General features: G+C 42.2%; 1 protein-coding gene across 1 annotated transcript in view; it reads left to right on the plus strand.

Moving 5' to 3' along the window:
* The window catches only part of LOC126235919 (proton-coupled folate transporter-like), a 178,900-nt gene that overhangs the window by 93,791 nt on the left and 68,511 nt on the right, over window positions 1-16,598 (plus strand). Inside the window, exons 5-6 of the mRNA XM_049944879.1 lie at window positions 15,660-15,804; window positions 15,887-15,988. Of these exons, the coding sequence (XP_049800836.1) occupies window positions 15,660-15,804; window positions 15,887-15,988 (247 nt within the window). The remainder of the gene's footprint in view (window positions 1-15,659; window positions 15,805-15,886; window positions 15,989-16,598) is intronic.

Here is a 16,598-nt window from a genome sequence, read left to right on the forward strand (position 1 = left end):
CTATCGGCAAACGGCGGAAGCAAAGTTGTACACGTTGTAGAAGGCTTTTGATACAGTTTCTCACAAGGAGCGTATAATCAAATTGCATGCTATGGGATACCTATCATCTCGGTCCTGCAACTCAATTCGCGATTTCCTATCAGAAAGGTTGTGATGCGGCGGGTGAATTTTATATAAATGAACATAATATTCGCCGCCGTATCCGCAAGAGCCTGAAAAACTACGATATTTTTTGCGGTCAGGCAGAAAGTGATGGAAAACATACTGACCATAATTTCCAGTCTGTAAGCCCACATTCTTCTTGTACTCACCGAATGAAAATGTTCCTACTAGCTATTTACTCATCAGGATCAGAAATTATGAGTATAAATAAAAGTTTTGCGTTCTAACCGATTAAAATATTCAATGAAAGTTCACACGCACAAACATAATAATATTCCTGATAACAATAATAATAATGTTCCTATCATAAACAGCAGCATTAGCAGTTCAGAGGCGACATCTGCGTTAAGTTCCAAGTAAAATAGTCTAGAGCCCTGACCTCTACTAGTCCAAGTTACCTGCTCGCCACAAAAGTTGAAAATAATCTCACCACTTGCCAGTGCGGTTTTTCCAACATTACAGGGCACACACAGTTACTTCCGTGGAATCAAACCGGTCCAGGACGGTGTACAGTTCTCGCAAATTAACTTCCTACTTTTACCGAAAACATGCGTTCGGTGGGTACCTAGCGCCGACGTAATCCGAGGCAGCGCTTATGCCGGCGTTTGACGAACGTGGACAGATTGACAGCTCGGTACGAAGTGTCTCTTTCACTGCGTCTCTGGCCGTACTTTTACTGTATATGGACGCAGCGGAAGGCCGAACGGAGCCGGCACGGTAGCTCAGCGTGATCGGTCAGAGGGTTGTCTCTCCTCTGTAATAATAAAACTGAGTGAATGGATCAATGACGAACTTAAAACAGCTGTCATGGGACAAATCCAACGAAAAATAACAAACAAAAAGAGATTAAAAAAGACGGAACATATGCTGTCAACCGCTCAAGGCACAGTCGGCAGCATCAAACTGACCACTTTCTCAGACACGTATCATATTATAACTGTCTCGTGAAACAATTTATAATACTCGAAATTTTCATATAATAGAGTTAAGTTGCCTTTAGTTACTAAAAATGTTTTAGCTCGACTGCATTTAAAGTTTGCTAGCTAGAACTTTTAGAACGAAACCAACAGTAGAACATGACCTCTGAACTACTTCTTTAGGAGTGCTTTTATTGACTGTTATTTACACTTAAGTCTTGAAACTTGGTACAGATGTATAATTTAATGAATGTAATCGAATGCTGTAATTAGAACTTTTTATCATAAATTACGTAATCTATTACGAACAAGGATATTTCTGCCCCATATTTGGTTTTTAGTAAATTACTTAAAACTATTAGCGTAACTTAAAGGAGTTACATAGTTAATGTTTTTATATCAGACTGGGGCTAGATACGATTTTTCATCTTTCTGAGTCTAATATTTAGCGCCTTCGATTTTTCGTAAAAATTCCGATTATGACCAAAATATTGCACCGATCAAATTGAGACTCGTAAATGTTAATTGTGACATACCTTTGCACATTCTGAACAATTTTTAGCTTTCTAGCTGCATTATGTAGCACCAGTTATTTTTTCTTAAAATAACATATTTAGCGAAACATCTTCATCTGATAGTCTGAGATTAACAGTTTTAATATTAATACTCTGACGCATATATTGACAAAGTTCGGAAAAAGTTTCTCTAATTTTTGCATTCATTCTTAGATTATGGCGCAATACTTTGTGTGTTACGCACAGGCGCGTTATGATGACACGGGTCTAGTAGCAGTGAACTGGGGAAATCCCGACACATTTGCTCATCTCTGTATCTGTTTGGCACCAGGTTCCCATTCGTAGAACCTGACGGAAAGTCATCTAGTAAAACAGAAGTGATGTCTGAAATTCCCCAAGGAAGTGTTACAGACCCTCTGCTGTTCCTAACGTATATAGCCGATTTAGGAAACTATCTGGGGACCCCTGCTAGATTGTTTGCAGATGGTGCTATCATTTACTGTTTCGTAAAGTCATCACAAGATCAAAACGAATTGCAAAATGACTTAGACAAGATACCCGTGTGGTGCGAAAAGTGGCAGTTGATTCTAATAATGAAAAGTGTTTGGCCATTCACTTGAGTGCTTAAAGGAACCCGTTAAATTCCATCAGACAAATGTAAAGCTGCCAGTTCAGCTAAATAAGTAGGAATTACAATTACGAACAACTTAAAATGGAACGATCGCACAGATAACGTTGTGGAGAAAGCGAAGCAAAGACTCCATTTCACTGGCAGAACGCTTAGGTCTGTTAAAGAGACTGCCTACATGACGCTTGTCCATCTTCTTCTACAGTACTGCTGCGCGTTATGGGGTCCGCATCAGATAGGGTTGATGGAGGGCATCGAAAAAGTTCAAAGGTCTGCTCGTTTTGTACTGACATGCAATAAGAGAGAGAGAGAGAGTCACGGATATGACACGCGAGTTGAGGGTACTTGCTCACTCTTACTCTCCTGGCCCCACAAACCGCAGTCGGTTTTTGGCCTCTACAACAGTATTCTGTCTTGGGCATCTTCTTTTCTTGCTCCTAGTACCTGGATATCCTTGACAACCTGGTCTCACCATCTAATTTTCGGCCTGCCTAGAGGTCTTCGCCCATCCGGTTTATTCTCTGAGACTTCTCTCAGTGAAGATCCCTGTTCACTTCCATAAAAGTGGCCAGCCCATTTTAGTCTTCTTGTCTTGGCTTCCACAACCATATCTAGTTCATTGTATAGCTCCCTGAGCTTCCTGTTCTTTCTTCTTCGCCATTCTCCTCCCTCATAGATTGGTCCAAATGCCTTTCGCAGGATTTTATTTTCAGAAACTTTTATCTTTCTCTTCGTGTATTTATCTATTCTTCATGTTTCTGCCCCATGTAGTAATAGTGGCCTGATTATGCTTTTATATATTCTTACTTTGGTTCTTGTTGAAAAATTTTAAGATGACAATCGTTTCTTGAGTGTGTATGATGCTTGAGGTTAGCTATCATTAAAACAAAGGCGTTTTGCGTTGTAGTAGGGTCATTTCAAAGAATGCCTATCACCATCCTTTTTCTCTGAATGCGAGAAATGGTTCAAATGGCTCTGAGCACTATGGGACTTAACTTCTGAGGTCATCAGTCCCCTAGAACTTAGAACTACTTAAACCTAACTAACCTAAGGACATCACACACATCCATCCCCGAGGCAGGATTCAAACCTGCGACCGTAGCGGTCGGCGGTTCCAGACTGTAACGCCTAGAACCGCTCGGCCATCCAGGCCGGTTCTGAATGCGAAAACATTTTGTTGCTCTGTTCGAGGGTGGAACGATAGAGAAATAGCTTGAAGGTGATTCGATATGTACCCTCTACCAGGCACTTAATTGCGAATTGAAGAGAAGTAATGTAGACGTCGGTGTTGATTTTTCTGGCATCAGCAGGCCTTTTGAGAGGCAGGGCAGGTCTCGAGGTAGGTCTCATCAGACCCTCTGACGTGACAACAAAGAGTGCTCCATACATGAGCTTATTGTTTTGGAAGTCTGTAAGAGAGCTCTGAAATAATTTCGACAAAGAAGCTTTGTTTTATAGAATATTACTATATATGAGTGTATCAGTACTTGCACAGCAAACAAACTCTAGAAAAGCATGTAGAATGATATAACGATGAATAGTTTCCCAATTGTTGTAACACACACCACGCTAAAGGAGAAAAAGGAAACCCCGCAGTCGAATCCTGAAGATCTCGCTTTAGTCGACCGAATGCATACTGCGGTACAATATTATAAATTAGCTATATAAGCGATGAAAAGTTAATTTCAAGAAATAGAGTTTCTTAATTTTACTGGCAGATGCAGGGTGTCCCAGAAGGAATGGTCAATATTCAGGCATATGATAGGAATGATTATTCGAAGCAAAAAGTCTAGTAAACATGGGCTTTAAAATGCATACTTTGCAAGCTATGAGCACTTGTTCAGTAGAAAAGATGTGTTTCGCATTAACGAAGGTGAACAAATGGTCATAGCTCTTAAGGTATTCACTTTAGAGCTCATGTTTCCTGAACGTTTTTTTCTTGGTTTGGTCCATACTATCACTTCTTAAAATAAGGAAATCAAAGAGCTTGCAGTAGAAGAGGTTTGTCTCGCAGTATTGAAGATAGAGAAGTGCTCATAGCTCTTACAGACCCGTTCTAAATTTCATGTTTGCTGTATAGACCTTTTGGTACGAATGATCGTTCCCGTCATATCTCTGAACATTGGCCATTCCTCCTGGAACACCCTGTACTACTAAAGTTTAATTGATGATCCAAAGTAGGTTCCACAGCAAGTATTTTGAAACCTGCTAATCCTTTCTGCGTCAGTGGAAAACGTAGGACTTTCTTCACGTCTTCATGGATGTTTTAATGTACTAAACGGTCTTTCAGTATCTGCTAGAGATACTAGCAGGGATCAAATTATTGGGCATTGCGACGAAATGTGTTGATTTTAATGGGGTACAGTGTTGGGAGGAGGGGGGGGGGGGGTCTCATTAAAAGCGATGAGTCAGGAAGTTCGTTTACCACATGACATCAGCACCAACAATGCGTTGGCCAAAGGAGCAACGCGCACTCGTCGTAGAAGCCTTCTTTTCTGTCAGTCATTGTCATTGGCAAGCGCCCGAAAACCTCAAACCACACACACACGCATCCCGTGTACGCTTCCATACTCCCGCCCAAAGTCCTGTTACTGGCCGGCAGTCTATTGTTTCATTGATAGATACCCCAGGGCAACCGGAAATATGTAAAGAAGAAGAATGTGGCTGCTGCGGTCCAGGAACCACAGTAAAACATGGAAGTAGTGAGACAGAAGTCCTCGCCGCTCGGCACGCTATCTTTCAGCTGCCCTTTGACTTTCGGATCTTCCTTTGAGACGAATTCTCAATTTTCATACATACAGGTAGTGGTGGAGGAACTGAGCGAAAGTGATGATGTTGCTCAGCAAAATGCACGCGAAGAGATGATTGAAAAGTTGCTTATCGACGCGATAGCGTTCTTTAGTGACTTCCATCTGTTTGTGTGTGTTATCGGAACGTTAACTGTTCCAGAGAACTTAATGAGGGGCCCTTCATTAAGCAGGTGTAGCTGTTGGGGTGAATTGTCGAGAGCTGAGGTCATTATTCCGTATTTTTTTTAGGAAACGGACGTGCAGTAACTCTGAATCGGCAGTTCTCAATATGATCGAGATCTTTTTTGTTGTCTTGGATGTGTTATTTCAGGAAGCAGGGCCACGACACAGAAATCAAATTGCGGGCGCCTGATTTTGGGAGATGATCCTACGTAGCTTGCAACGGGCCCAGTTTCCCTTGTGACGTTGTGACTTCTTTATTGGGAATATCTGAAATCCATCGTTTACGTCGTGCAAGGGTCCTTGCATACTTGAAGGAGAATATTCATCGAGCAATAGCCGACATATTTATCGCGGCCGGCCGTAGTGGCCGTGCAGTTCTAGGCGCTACAGTCTGGAACCGAGCGACCGCTACGGTCGCAGGTTCGAATCCTGCCTCGGGCATGGATGTGTGTGATGTCCTTAGGTTAGTTAGGTTTAATTAGTTCTAAGTTCTAGGCGACTGATGACCTCAGAAGTTAAGTCGCATAGTGCTCAGAGCCATTTGAATCATTTGAATTTGAACCATACTTATCGCTAAGCTCGAAAGAGCCGACCGAAACTTCAGAATTTTAGTAAATTCATGTACAGACAATATAGGGCGTCACTTGCCAGATATATTTATTTGTTGAAACAATCAACAACCATCTGCATAAAAGAAATTTTGTTCTACAGCACCTAGTGCCCTTCTTCAGAAGATTATAATCATCGCATTATTTGCGAATGTCAAGAATAAGATGTATCACGTGGTTCATAGCGGCTGTACAAAAATGGCGAAAGGAAACTAACCAACAAGTGCAGACATCATGCCAGTGCCATTTTTATACAGGTTTAATGAACCACATGTCGACAGCAGTATGCTACATACGTCTTAATTTTGACGCTCACAAATAATGCGATGATTATAACCTTCTGAAGAAGGGCAATGGGTGCCTGAAACCGGTACAAGAGCAATATTTCTTTTGTGCAACTGGTTGGTGATTATTTCAACAAGTAGAAATACAGCTGCTGAAGATTGATAAAGTACTAGATGTCACTATGCACGCTTAATTTGAAATTTCCAGCTAAGTAGTAACACAGAAAGGGACTAAAATTATTTTGGTCTTTCAGATGAGTAAGTTTCATTACAGCATCCTAAATTTACTTATAGCTACGTCCACACCGAAAGCGTCGCGCAGCGCACAAATGTGCAGCGCAGATTAAAGCAGAACGACGCACACGAGGACAGAACTGCACAGAACGGAGCAGTGTATGCGTCAATGCTCCACTGTGCGCGCGCTCGTCGATAAAAATGGATACGGGAGACAGCGTCCTAACAGAGCCGCGCACGAGCGATCCATTTCCTGTGAAGTACAGACACTTCGCGGAATTTGTTGTTGCGCAGAGCGGCGCGCTTTGATGTTGCCACCTGCCGCGCCGCGCTGCGTTGAACTGCTTTCCTTATTTTGCGCAGCGCGGTGCGGCGCGATCGCTGTGGCAGGAATGGCAAAAACCGATCAGTTAAAACCGATACCAGTATTTCAGTCCTGAGTAACCGGTATTTGTTTGATCTTGGTTATAAAAGGTGTTTGTTTTTATTTTTCTAATAACGGAATAAAAAAGGCGAAATATCAATTAGTCGTAACAACAGTGCCAATTTTTTCGTTTTTAAATAAATATTTTTAAGAAAGAAATAATTTTTACGCGAAAAATTTGTATTAGTTTTAAATACTGTATTATTATAGAAAATGGGAGAAACGATCAGTGCTATGTTAATGACAATGACCTTCCCTGAGTTCAAAAGTGGGAGTGGAGCATGTATTAGTAAAAGTTTGACATGTTAGCTTGCTAATTTCTACATCACTAAGTTCGTTATTTTTCTAGCTATATTCTCATCACTATGTAAACGAATGAACATTGAAAATTCTGCGCTGTTAATGAGTTGCTATTGGTATTTCCGACAAATACAAAACAGATTTGCAGCTATACGTTCGACAACATGATGACGGCTCTAGATTCCTGAGTCTAGGAGAGTGTGGTCGTACAGTAAAACCGAAAGGCGCGAGAAAAAAATGGTTCAAATGGCTCTGAGCACTATGGGACTCAACATCTGTGGTCATAAGTCCCCTAGAACTTAGAACTACTTAAACCTAACTAACCTAAGGACATCACACACATCCATGCGCGAGGCAGGATTCGAACCTGCGACCGCAGCAGTCGCGCGGTTCCTGACTGAGCGCCTAGAACCGCTAGACCACCGCGGCCGGCAAGGCGCGAGAACGCGCAAGGAAGGAGCATTGACACTTAAGGACCTTTAGAGCAATTCACGACACCCTATCACAAGCAATTAGGTCCTCAGTACACTTGTAGTGATGTTGGAGTGATGTAAAATTAACTGGATACCGTTAGTATTATTAATAACAGATGAAAGACTTCAAATGGCTCTGAGCACTATGGGACTCAACTGCTGTGGTCATTAGTCCCCTAGAACTTAGAACTACTTAAACCTAAGTAACCTAAGGACATCACAAACATCCATGCCTGAGGCAGGATTCGAACCTGCGACCGTAGCAGTCGCACGGTTCTGGACTGTGCGCCTAGAACCGCGAGACCACCGCGGCCGGCGCACAGATGAAAGAGTTGACAATATGTAGGATATGGATAGGAAAAAAAATCGAATTTTCATGTGGGTAAAGATAGAAACGAGGAGAAAGCTAAAATGTTTTCAGAAACAGGGGCTCTTCCTTCTGGCAGAAGAAGGGATAGAACTGAGAAAAAGCGGCTGGTGAAGCTAAATGGTTAAAAAAAAATGATTCAAAAGGCTCTGAGCACTATGGGACTTAACATCTGAGGTCATCAGTCCCCTAGAACTACTTAAACCTAACTAATCTATGGACATCACACACGTCCATGCCCGAGTCAGGATTCGAACCTGCGACCGTAGCGGTCGCGTGGTCCCAGACTGAAGCGCCTAGAACCGCTCGGCCACACCGTCCGGCGAAGTTAAATGATACAGGATAAGTAACATAGAAGTTACTCAATGACGCTGAATCTACGAAGGCATATCTTTGCCTTTCGTACCGTATGGTAGTTCTCTAATGACCTGAGGCCCAGGCTGACTTTCCCTATATCTTTTATCCTCATCTTCGATCCCTTCCTTCTTGTCAGAAAAAGGAGTTGGCAATTTTACACCAATTTTCATCTGTCCATAAGTCACCAGTTAAAGAGTAGAGTTTTCCCTGTCCAGCTTACAACTACCGGTAAAGTTTTAAAAAGATTAACACAAATTCCCTATCTCTCAAGAATGGAAACACAAAGCTTCTGCCACGCGGGATTAGCCGAGCGGTCTCAGGCGCTACAGTTACGGACTGTGCGGCTGGTCGCGGCGGAGGTTCGAGTCCTCCCTCGGGCATGGGTGTGTGTGTTTGTCCTTCGGATAATTTACGTTAAGAAGTGTGTAAGCTTAGGGACTGCTGACCTTAGCAGTTAAGTCCCATAAAATTTCACACACATTTTTTGAACAAAGCTTTTATTCAGATTTGTAATGACTACCTCCCATCAAAACGCTGCTCGAACTCCCTGTTTGTACTGCTAGTCCTCTCTGTATGGCTCTGTTTTTAGTTATGATAGGAATTTTCATATGGAGACTATATATAATTACGTACATTTCAGAACCGAAAACAATTCAGGCATCTGCCTTCATCCAGAAGGTGCGATACTTCGTAAAGCCAACTTCTTGCCGTCTTCAGTTGTTCCTGTTGACTGTCTTTCGCAAGGCGACCCACTGCCACTCCACCTGTTTGTTCCTAATAATTTGCATTGAATACAAAGTAAGTAGACGTAATGACGAATTCAAACAGTTTCATTAGTACTTTTCCCCTGTAAGACGTAGGAAGTCTGTTAGAGGTACACTTGTAAAGAGAGGCATCACGTCGAAGCTCACTATGAGGTCTCCTTTGCCCAGGCGAGCAAACAGATAGAGTTCTGATGGGCTACCCACTGTCACCAGTAGTGGCCACTATGTTTATGGAGGCACGTGGAAACACGGCCCTGGAGTCGGCAGTCTGTAAAATCTCGTGCTTTTTTTTCGATATGTAGGTGATACATTCGTAACCTGCCCACACAGACGACATCATTTGCAAGACTGCTTGCAGCAGCTGAATTCGTTGCACCAAAACATCAGACTCATGCTGGTGATAGAAGAAAATAATCAAATCCATTTCTGGATGTTGTAATGGTTCTTTATTTACGTGGCCATTACGTCACTCCAACCCCAGTTCTCGATCCCAGTAATATCGCACTACTTTTGTGCGAAGTAACAGACATATTTTGTGACATTTGGTTTTATTAATGTATAGGTACCCCGATGTATCGATATATTACAGTGATATGGTTCTTGCGTGTATTCATTTCGGTGAGACTATCGTAATCTTTGACTTACTTGTAACCGTTTTGGCGCGAATGCGCACAGAGCAGTCTTTGTTTCACTTTGCAGAAGTTAAGTTGTTATTTCGCTTTGTAAAAGAACAGTCAAGTCTTGTGTTTGGTTAAAGTGGAAATTAAATATATGAAGAGTGATACAAAACTGTTCTCTTGGTTATGTGGCAATTAAGAAGTAGTATATGTGAATTTACAACAAGATTAATAAAAATGTGGATCGTGAACACCAAGTCAAAAATTATTTCTACCATACCTTTGTTCTGATCTGGGATTGTTTGATCATTAAGAATTTCCTGAAAAACGCATTTGTTAGGTCTTTAAATATTGCTAAAATACAGATCTGGACCTTCTAGCAGTCAAAGTGAAATCACCCTAGAATCATCAAGATGAGCCATACCAACTTCGAGGAAATCTACGTGGGAATCCATTCAAGATAAGTGCCAAAAATAATGACTTTTTTACAGTGACTTCATTATTTCCATTCTGACGATACCATCCACAGTCAATAACTTTGTTGTTGCCCGATAAATCGAACATATGCTGCGTGAGCAACATTATTAATCTGATTTCTAACCTACTTTACAAGTGGTGGTATTATTAGAATGTGCTAGTCAAGTGAACATCACATGGCACAGTAGGACACGGTGTCTACCATAAACCGATGCACGCAGATTGTACCTGCATGCCTCCAACTGGCATCCCCTTCACAATGAGAAGATGTCCATAGTACAGTACTGCACAGAGTCCGTGAAACGCGGAACCAAGACAATCTAGCAGCTGACCTGCAGCACCTACAGACCATGTTCTGTACAAATGATTACAGCAGCCGCCAGATACAGTGTGCCATAAGACTGAAGAAGCTGAGGTCACGGCTTGCTGAGGATGAAGTTGCGATGGCCATTATCCCATATGTCGAAAAACATCGCCGAAAATCGGAAGAATACTCAGGAAACATAACAACAAGGGTATGTCCAGCTCACAAGCCAAGAAAAAAAGCTTTGTTGGGGTCATTCAAGGATGGCCTAGGATTCTGGAAACTGTGAGTCTATCATATTCCTTGCCAATGTGAGAAAATGTATGTAAGCCAGAGTATCTGGACAGCGCAGGAGAGATGCTTGGAGCATAATGGCTGCACAGACAATGAAGAGCCAACAAAGTTCGTCATAGTACAGCATCTAAATCTACGCGGATACTCTGCAAATCACATTTAAATGCCTGGCAGAGGGTTTACCGAACAACCTTCACAATTCTCTATTACTCCAATCTCGTATAGCGCGCGGAAATAAGGAACGCCTATGTCTTTCCGTACGAGCTCTGATTTCTCTTGTTTTGATATGTTGATCGTTTCTCCCTATGTAGGTTGAGGTCAACAAAATATTTTCGTATTCGGAGGAGAAAGTTGGTGATTTAATTTTCGTGAGAAGATTCCGCAGCAACGAAAAACGCCTTTGTTTTAATGGTGTCCACCCCAAATCCCGTATCGTTTCAGTAACACTCTCTCCCCTATTTCGCGATAATACAAAACGTGCTACTCTTCTGTGAACTTTTTCGATGTACTCCGTCAGTCCTATCTGGTAAGGATCCCATACCGCGCACCAGTATTCTAAAAGAAGGACAGACTAGCGTAGTGTAGGCAGTCTCTTTAGTAGATCTGTTACATTTTCTAAGTGGCCTGCCAATAAAACGCAGTCTTTGGTTAGCCTTACCCATACTCATAACATTTTCTACGTGTTCTTTCCAATTTAAGTTGTTCGTAATAGTAATTCCTAGATATTTAGTTGAGTTTATGGCCTTTAGATTTGACTGATTTATCGTGTAACCGTGGTCTTGCGGTAGCGTTCTCGCTTCCCGCGCATGGGGTCCCGATTCCAGGCGAGGTCAGGGATTTTCTCTGCCTCGAGATGACTGGGTCAATGTGTGTCTTTCATCATCATTTCCTCCTCATTCACTCACAAGTCGTCGTCGTGGCGTTAAAGAACTTATGGAACGGCGGCCGAACCGCCCCGCGAGGGGGTCTCCCGGCCACCAATGCCATGCGCTCATTGTTATTAATGGATTCCTTTTAGCACTCATGTGGATGACCTCACACTTTTCGTTATTTAGGGTCGACTACCAATTTTCGCACCATACAGATATCTTTTCTAAATCGTTTTGCAGTTTGTTCTGATCTTCTGATGACCTTACCAGCCGATAAACGACTGTGTCATCTGCAAACAACCTGCATCTCCCATGGACATGTCAAGATTTATGATGGCACCAACTTGTTGCAACAGTCCAACACCTTCTGGGTTGTGTTCTAAAAGAGACTGCAGAAACTTGACTATATAACGAACTACGGTAATAAACAGACAGCAGTTTTCTATAAAGCAAGGCCTGAGAGCCAGCCTTGAGCATGGTCAAAACACATGGGTAGTCTGCATGGAAATCCATTCCCATTATGCCAGCTGAAGAGGACGTGTCGTCACCGCGCCACAGTCTCGTTCCTGTTACTGATGGCAAAGGGACTGAAGATAACAGATCGTGCCCCGTAGGTGTGCTTCCCCCACCATTGCGCAAGATCAACACCCTGAGACGACCGACTAGAGAGCAGCGACAGGAAGGAGGGCCTTAAGGGCAGCGCACGTCAGAAGACAATCACTCATCAGAAATGCCTGAAGATTGTAAGAAGTCTGCTTGCCAAATTATCGCACCTTCTAGTCGATGCTACTCAGCTGAATACCCAAGAAATATTCCTAATCTTTCTAAACCTGAAAAATGTAATATCTCATACAAAAACAAGTCTCATTTGGCATCGATTTCAATAAACCACTCATTTGTAATAACTGTTAATAACATCTTTTGATATAATGGTATTCTTGACATGACCAATGAGAAGACACTTGCAAATAATAAAAGCCTGCCCTTTCTAAAACACCATCATATGGAGAGGAGTAGCAACGAAGGTAATGAGTCTGACTATCGTTTTGATAGTTGATTATGAAAATTTTAAATAGATTAACAAGACATTCTCACTTCCACTGGGTTTATTCTACAGTATGATGAATGGCAACTTGCTCCAAATGTGGAAAATTGTTAGCTAATGCAGACGAGTAGGAGAAACAATCTTGTAATGTTCAAATACGGCATTAGCAATGAAGCCTACTCCTGAACACAGCCACTTTGATTAAATAGCTAGGCATACTGTAGTAAAGCAAGATGGAATGGAATGAGTATGTCATATCGGTTGTAGAGACGGTGAATGGTCGACTTAAGTTTATGGGAGAATTTTAGGAAAGTGTGGATCATCTAGAAAGAAGAACGCATACAGAATACATATGCAACACGTTTCTGAATCATGCTTAAGTGTTTGGGAGCCACACTAGGTCAAATGGCTCTGAGCTCTATGTGACTTAACTTCTGAGGTCATTAGTCGCCTAGAACTTAGAACTAATTAAACCTAACTAACCTAAGGACATCAGACACATCCATGCCCGAGGCAGGATTCGAACCTGCGACCGTAGCTGTCGCTCGGCTCCAGACTGTAGCGCCTAGGACCGCACGGCCATTTCGGCTGGCCACACTAGGTCAGATTAAAGGCAGACATAGGTGCACTTCAGATTCGTTACTAGCACGTTCAGTTAAATGCGAGTATTACGGAAATGTTACATTAATTTAGGTAGAGTCGAGGGTAGGAACAAGATGTTCTTTTTGCAAAAAACTGTTGAGAAAATTTAGAAAACCAGCATACAGACTGCAGAATGATCCTACTATCACCAAATCCTACAGTACCAACATACAAGGCGTGTTTTTTTAAGTAAAGTCCGTTTGAACATGAGTACTTCAGAAAGTACATACTTCACTCTATTTTTCGACATAGTTGCCAAGTTTGTTCAAACACATATAATACCTCTCAACCAATTTTAAAATACCCTCTTCATAAAAACTTACCACCTGCTCCGATAACCAAGAGTTCACTGCTGTTTTCACGTCGTCGTCATCATTGTAACGGTTGCCACTGAGGTGTTGTTTGAGGTGGAGAAACAGACGGCAATCGCTTGGCACAAGATCAGGACTGTAGGGTGGGTGGTCTAAAACTTCCCAGCCAAAACTGTCCAATAAATCGTGGGTCTGACCTGCAGTGTGAGGTCTTGCATTGTCATGGTGAAGGACAATTCTCTTTGTCAGCATGCCGCGTCTATTGTTTTGAATCATTCTGGGTTGGCTGTATGTTTCTGCATTGGTAGCGGTTCCTCGTTGCATGAAGTCGACCAACAAAACACCATGCCTATCTCAAAACACCGACGCCATGATTTTGTGCTGGGACAGAGTCTTTTTGGCCTTCAATGTTACAGGCGAGTGTGTGCGTCTCCATTCCATGCTCTGTTGCTTCGATTTGGGCATTATATGCGAAACCCATGTTTCGTCTCCAGTTATGATATCACTCAAGAAGCCATCACCTTCTTCGTGATAACGAGTCAAGAACTTCATCGCACACTTAAATCTTTGGTTTTTGTGGTCCTCTGTTAGCAGTTTTGGGACCCAATGGGAGCAAAGTTTACTAAGCTTTAGGTGTTCAAAAACAATGTTGTAAAGCACTGATCTCAACACATCAGGAAATTCGTTTGACAGGCCTGTTATTGTGAAGCGCCTGTTCTCACGAACCCTCGCTTCAACTGAAGCCACCAAATCGTCTGTAATCAAATAAGGGCGACCGGGGCGGTCCTCATCATGGACGTTGTCACGGCCATCTTTGAATTCTCGTACCCATGTACGCACTTTGCTTTCATTCATAACAATAACACTGTACACTTCGCAAATCTGTCCTTGCTGACAAAAACCGTATCACTGAGTGAACCTCACACACGGCGGGCGAGTTGATAGTCTTAAATATTTTGAAAGCACAGAACAGAACCGTACAAGTCAGCTACAGAGCTGAAACTGAGCACAGTTGTTCCCAAGGCATGGTGGTACACGAGGCACGCACCCCTTGCGGTATGCGAGCGAACTACTAGTGCCTATAACAAAACGGACCTTACTTAAAAAAAACACGCCTCACACTTCCCGCACATGGGCTACAAAGACAAGAAACAATAACCTATGCCTGTATAGAAACACAGACAGTCCTTTTTTCCCTCAATTCATTTGTGAGCGGAACAGGAAAGTGAATAACTAGCAGTAGTGCAAGTTAGCCTACTTTTCATCATGCACTGTATAAAGCCTTGGGGAGTATGTAATGAGTTGCAAAACTCCGTCAACAAATTCTGGCCTCTGTGTTGGTGAATGTACTGCAATGTAATTAACGTGTAGATGGGCAACCGATGGACTGCAAATAAGAAAGATGTTGACATTGTATCAACATCGAGGGAAGGAGCACTTCCTGAACTCAGCTAATTTGCATAAAGAAACTGGCCGCTGTCTTCCTAAGGCAACCTCTTGACATTCCCCTTACAATAACACAAAACGCAAATCTTGCTCATCAAATGGAAGTTTGAAGTATGTTTCTCCAAATACATGTACATCAACAAGTATTCTCCGCAAACAACTGTTCAGTGCAAGATGGAGGTTATTTTGCATCAAAATCATCTATTCGCTCCTATTTCATTTATGCAATGAGAGAGGGAAATGAGACAATAGTTGCTTCTGTACATGCTGTTTGGTCATATCTATTCTGAATATCCACATGCGAGATACCTCATGCAATGGAGGACGTAGAATGGTTGTGCAGTATACTTCAGATACCGGTACTAGTAATTTGCGCTTACCAAACAGAATTTTACAAGAACAATGTCGCCTTCTTCGAGAAATTCCAACTTAACTTCCGTGAACACCTCTGTTACACGTCCTTTTGGGCTACACTGACCTTGTATGATTCTTGAGACAAATCGCTCAGTTCTTTTGTCGTTTTCTGTCAGAGTCATAGCATTAATATACTTTCACATCTTTGGCAGACTTTGTTTTTAATTGCCAATCAGTTGTCAAAACATCTGATCTCTTGCTACCCGAAACTGACATGTGCTTGTTGTTCTCACAGAGTGAAGGCTGTTGCGGTGGTGTGTTTGAGTTGGATTTGGTGCGTGAGGCCTTGCAGTCGTGTCTCAGGAGGCGGCCTTACTATGGACGCACCGTCATCATCATCGTCGTCTTTGTCATCGTGAGCAACATCATCATACTGATTGGTACGGTAATGTCATCCTTTCTCAGCAGACTAGCTGTATGTTGATAAAATATTAGTCTTTAGCTATATTTGCTTTGTTGCAGGTGAGGCAAATGTCATGTTCCTGTTTCTCAACCAAAAATTCCATTGGACCATTCAGGATGCACAGCTGTTCCAGTTCTACAATAGCGGCGTGACAGCTATAGGTGAGGTGCAACACACAATGTTTCAATGAGTTCTTACATTTCATTATTTCACAATCATTTGGGGCATTTAAGAACGAGGTGATTGTGGAAGGATGGGACTGTTCTCTTGGTTATGAAACAACAAAAAAGATCAAAGGTGATAATAGTTAGTGGAAAATAAGAAAAGTAATGTTACTGTGTAGCAATATACTCATTGTAGTGTCATGAACACACACTTGATGACGCATTTGAAGCACGACCAAAAATTAATATCGAAGCTGCATGTGTATTTAAGGATGGGAAAATAAATTTTAAAAAATTAAAGTGCACTCCGAAACTTTTCAAGCAGCTCCCCTAAGTTAGCTTCATACTTACAGGCGGCCCTGGGAAGAACCAAACTGATAAGTCAGTGTGTTCTATTTGTGTTCAATAAATGACATTCTGGAATGTAGTGAGGTGCACTGAGATTCAGACCCTAATCCTTGTCTCCTTATGCTCTTCAACCAGACACACCTCACATGCTGCCTCAAGGCTGCAATTCGCCAGTATCAATTTCCCAGAGCTCACACTGTGGCAATCAATACAGATGTCAGGCCACACATGCACTATCTGATCACCAGTATCTGGATGT

This window comes from Schistocerca nitens, chromosome 1 (genome assembly GCF_023898315.1).
Source record: "Schistocerca nitens isolate TAMUIC-IGC-003100 chromosome 1, iqSchNite1.1, whole genome shotgun sequence".
NCBI lineage: Eukaryota > Metazoa > Arthropoda > Insecta > Orthoptera > Acrididae > Schistocerca > Schistocerca nitens.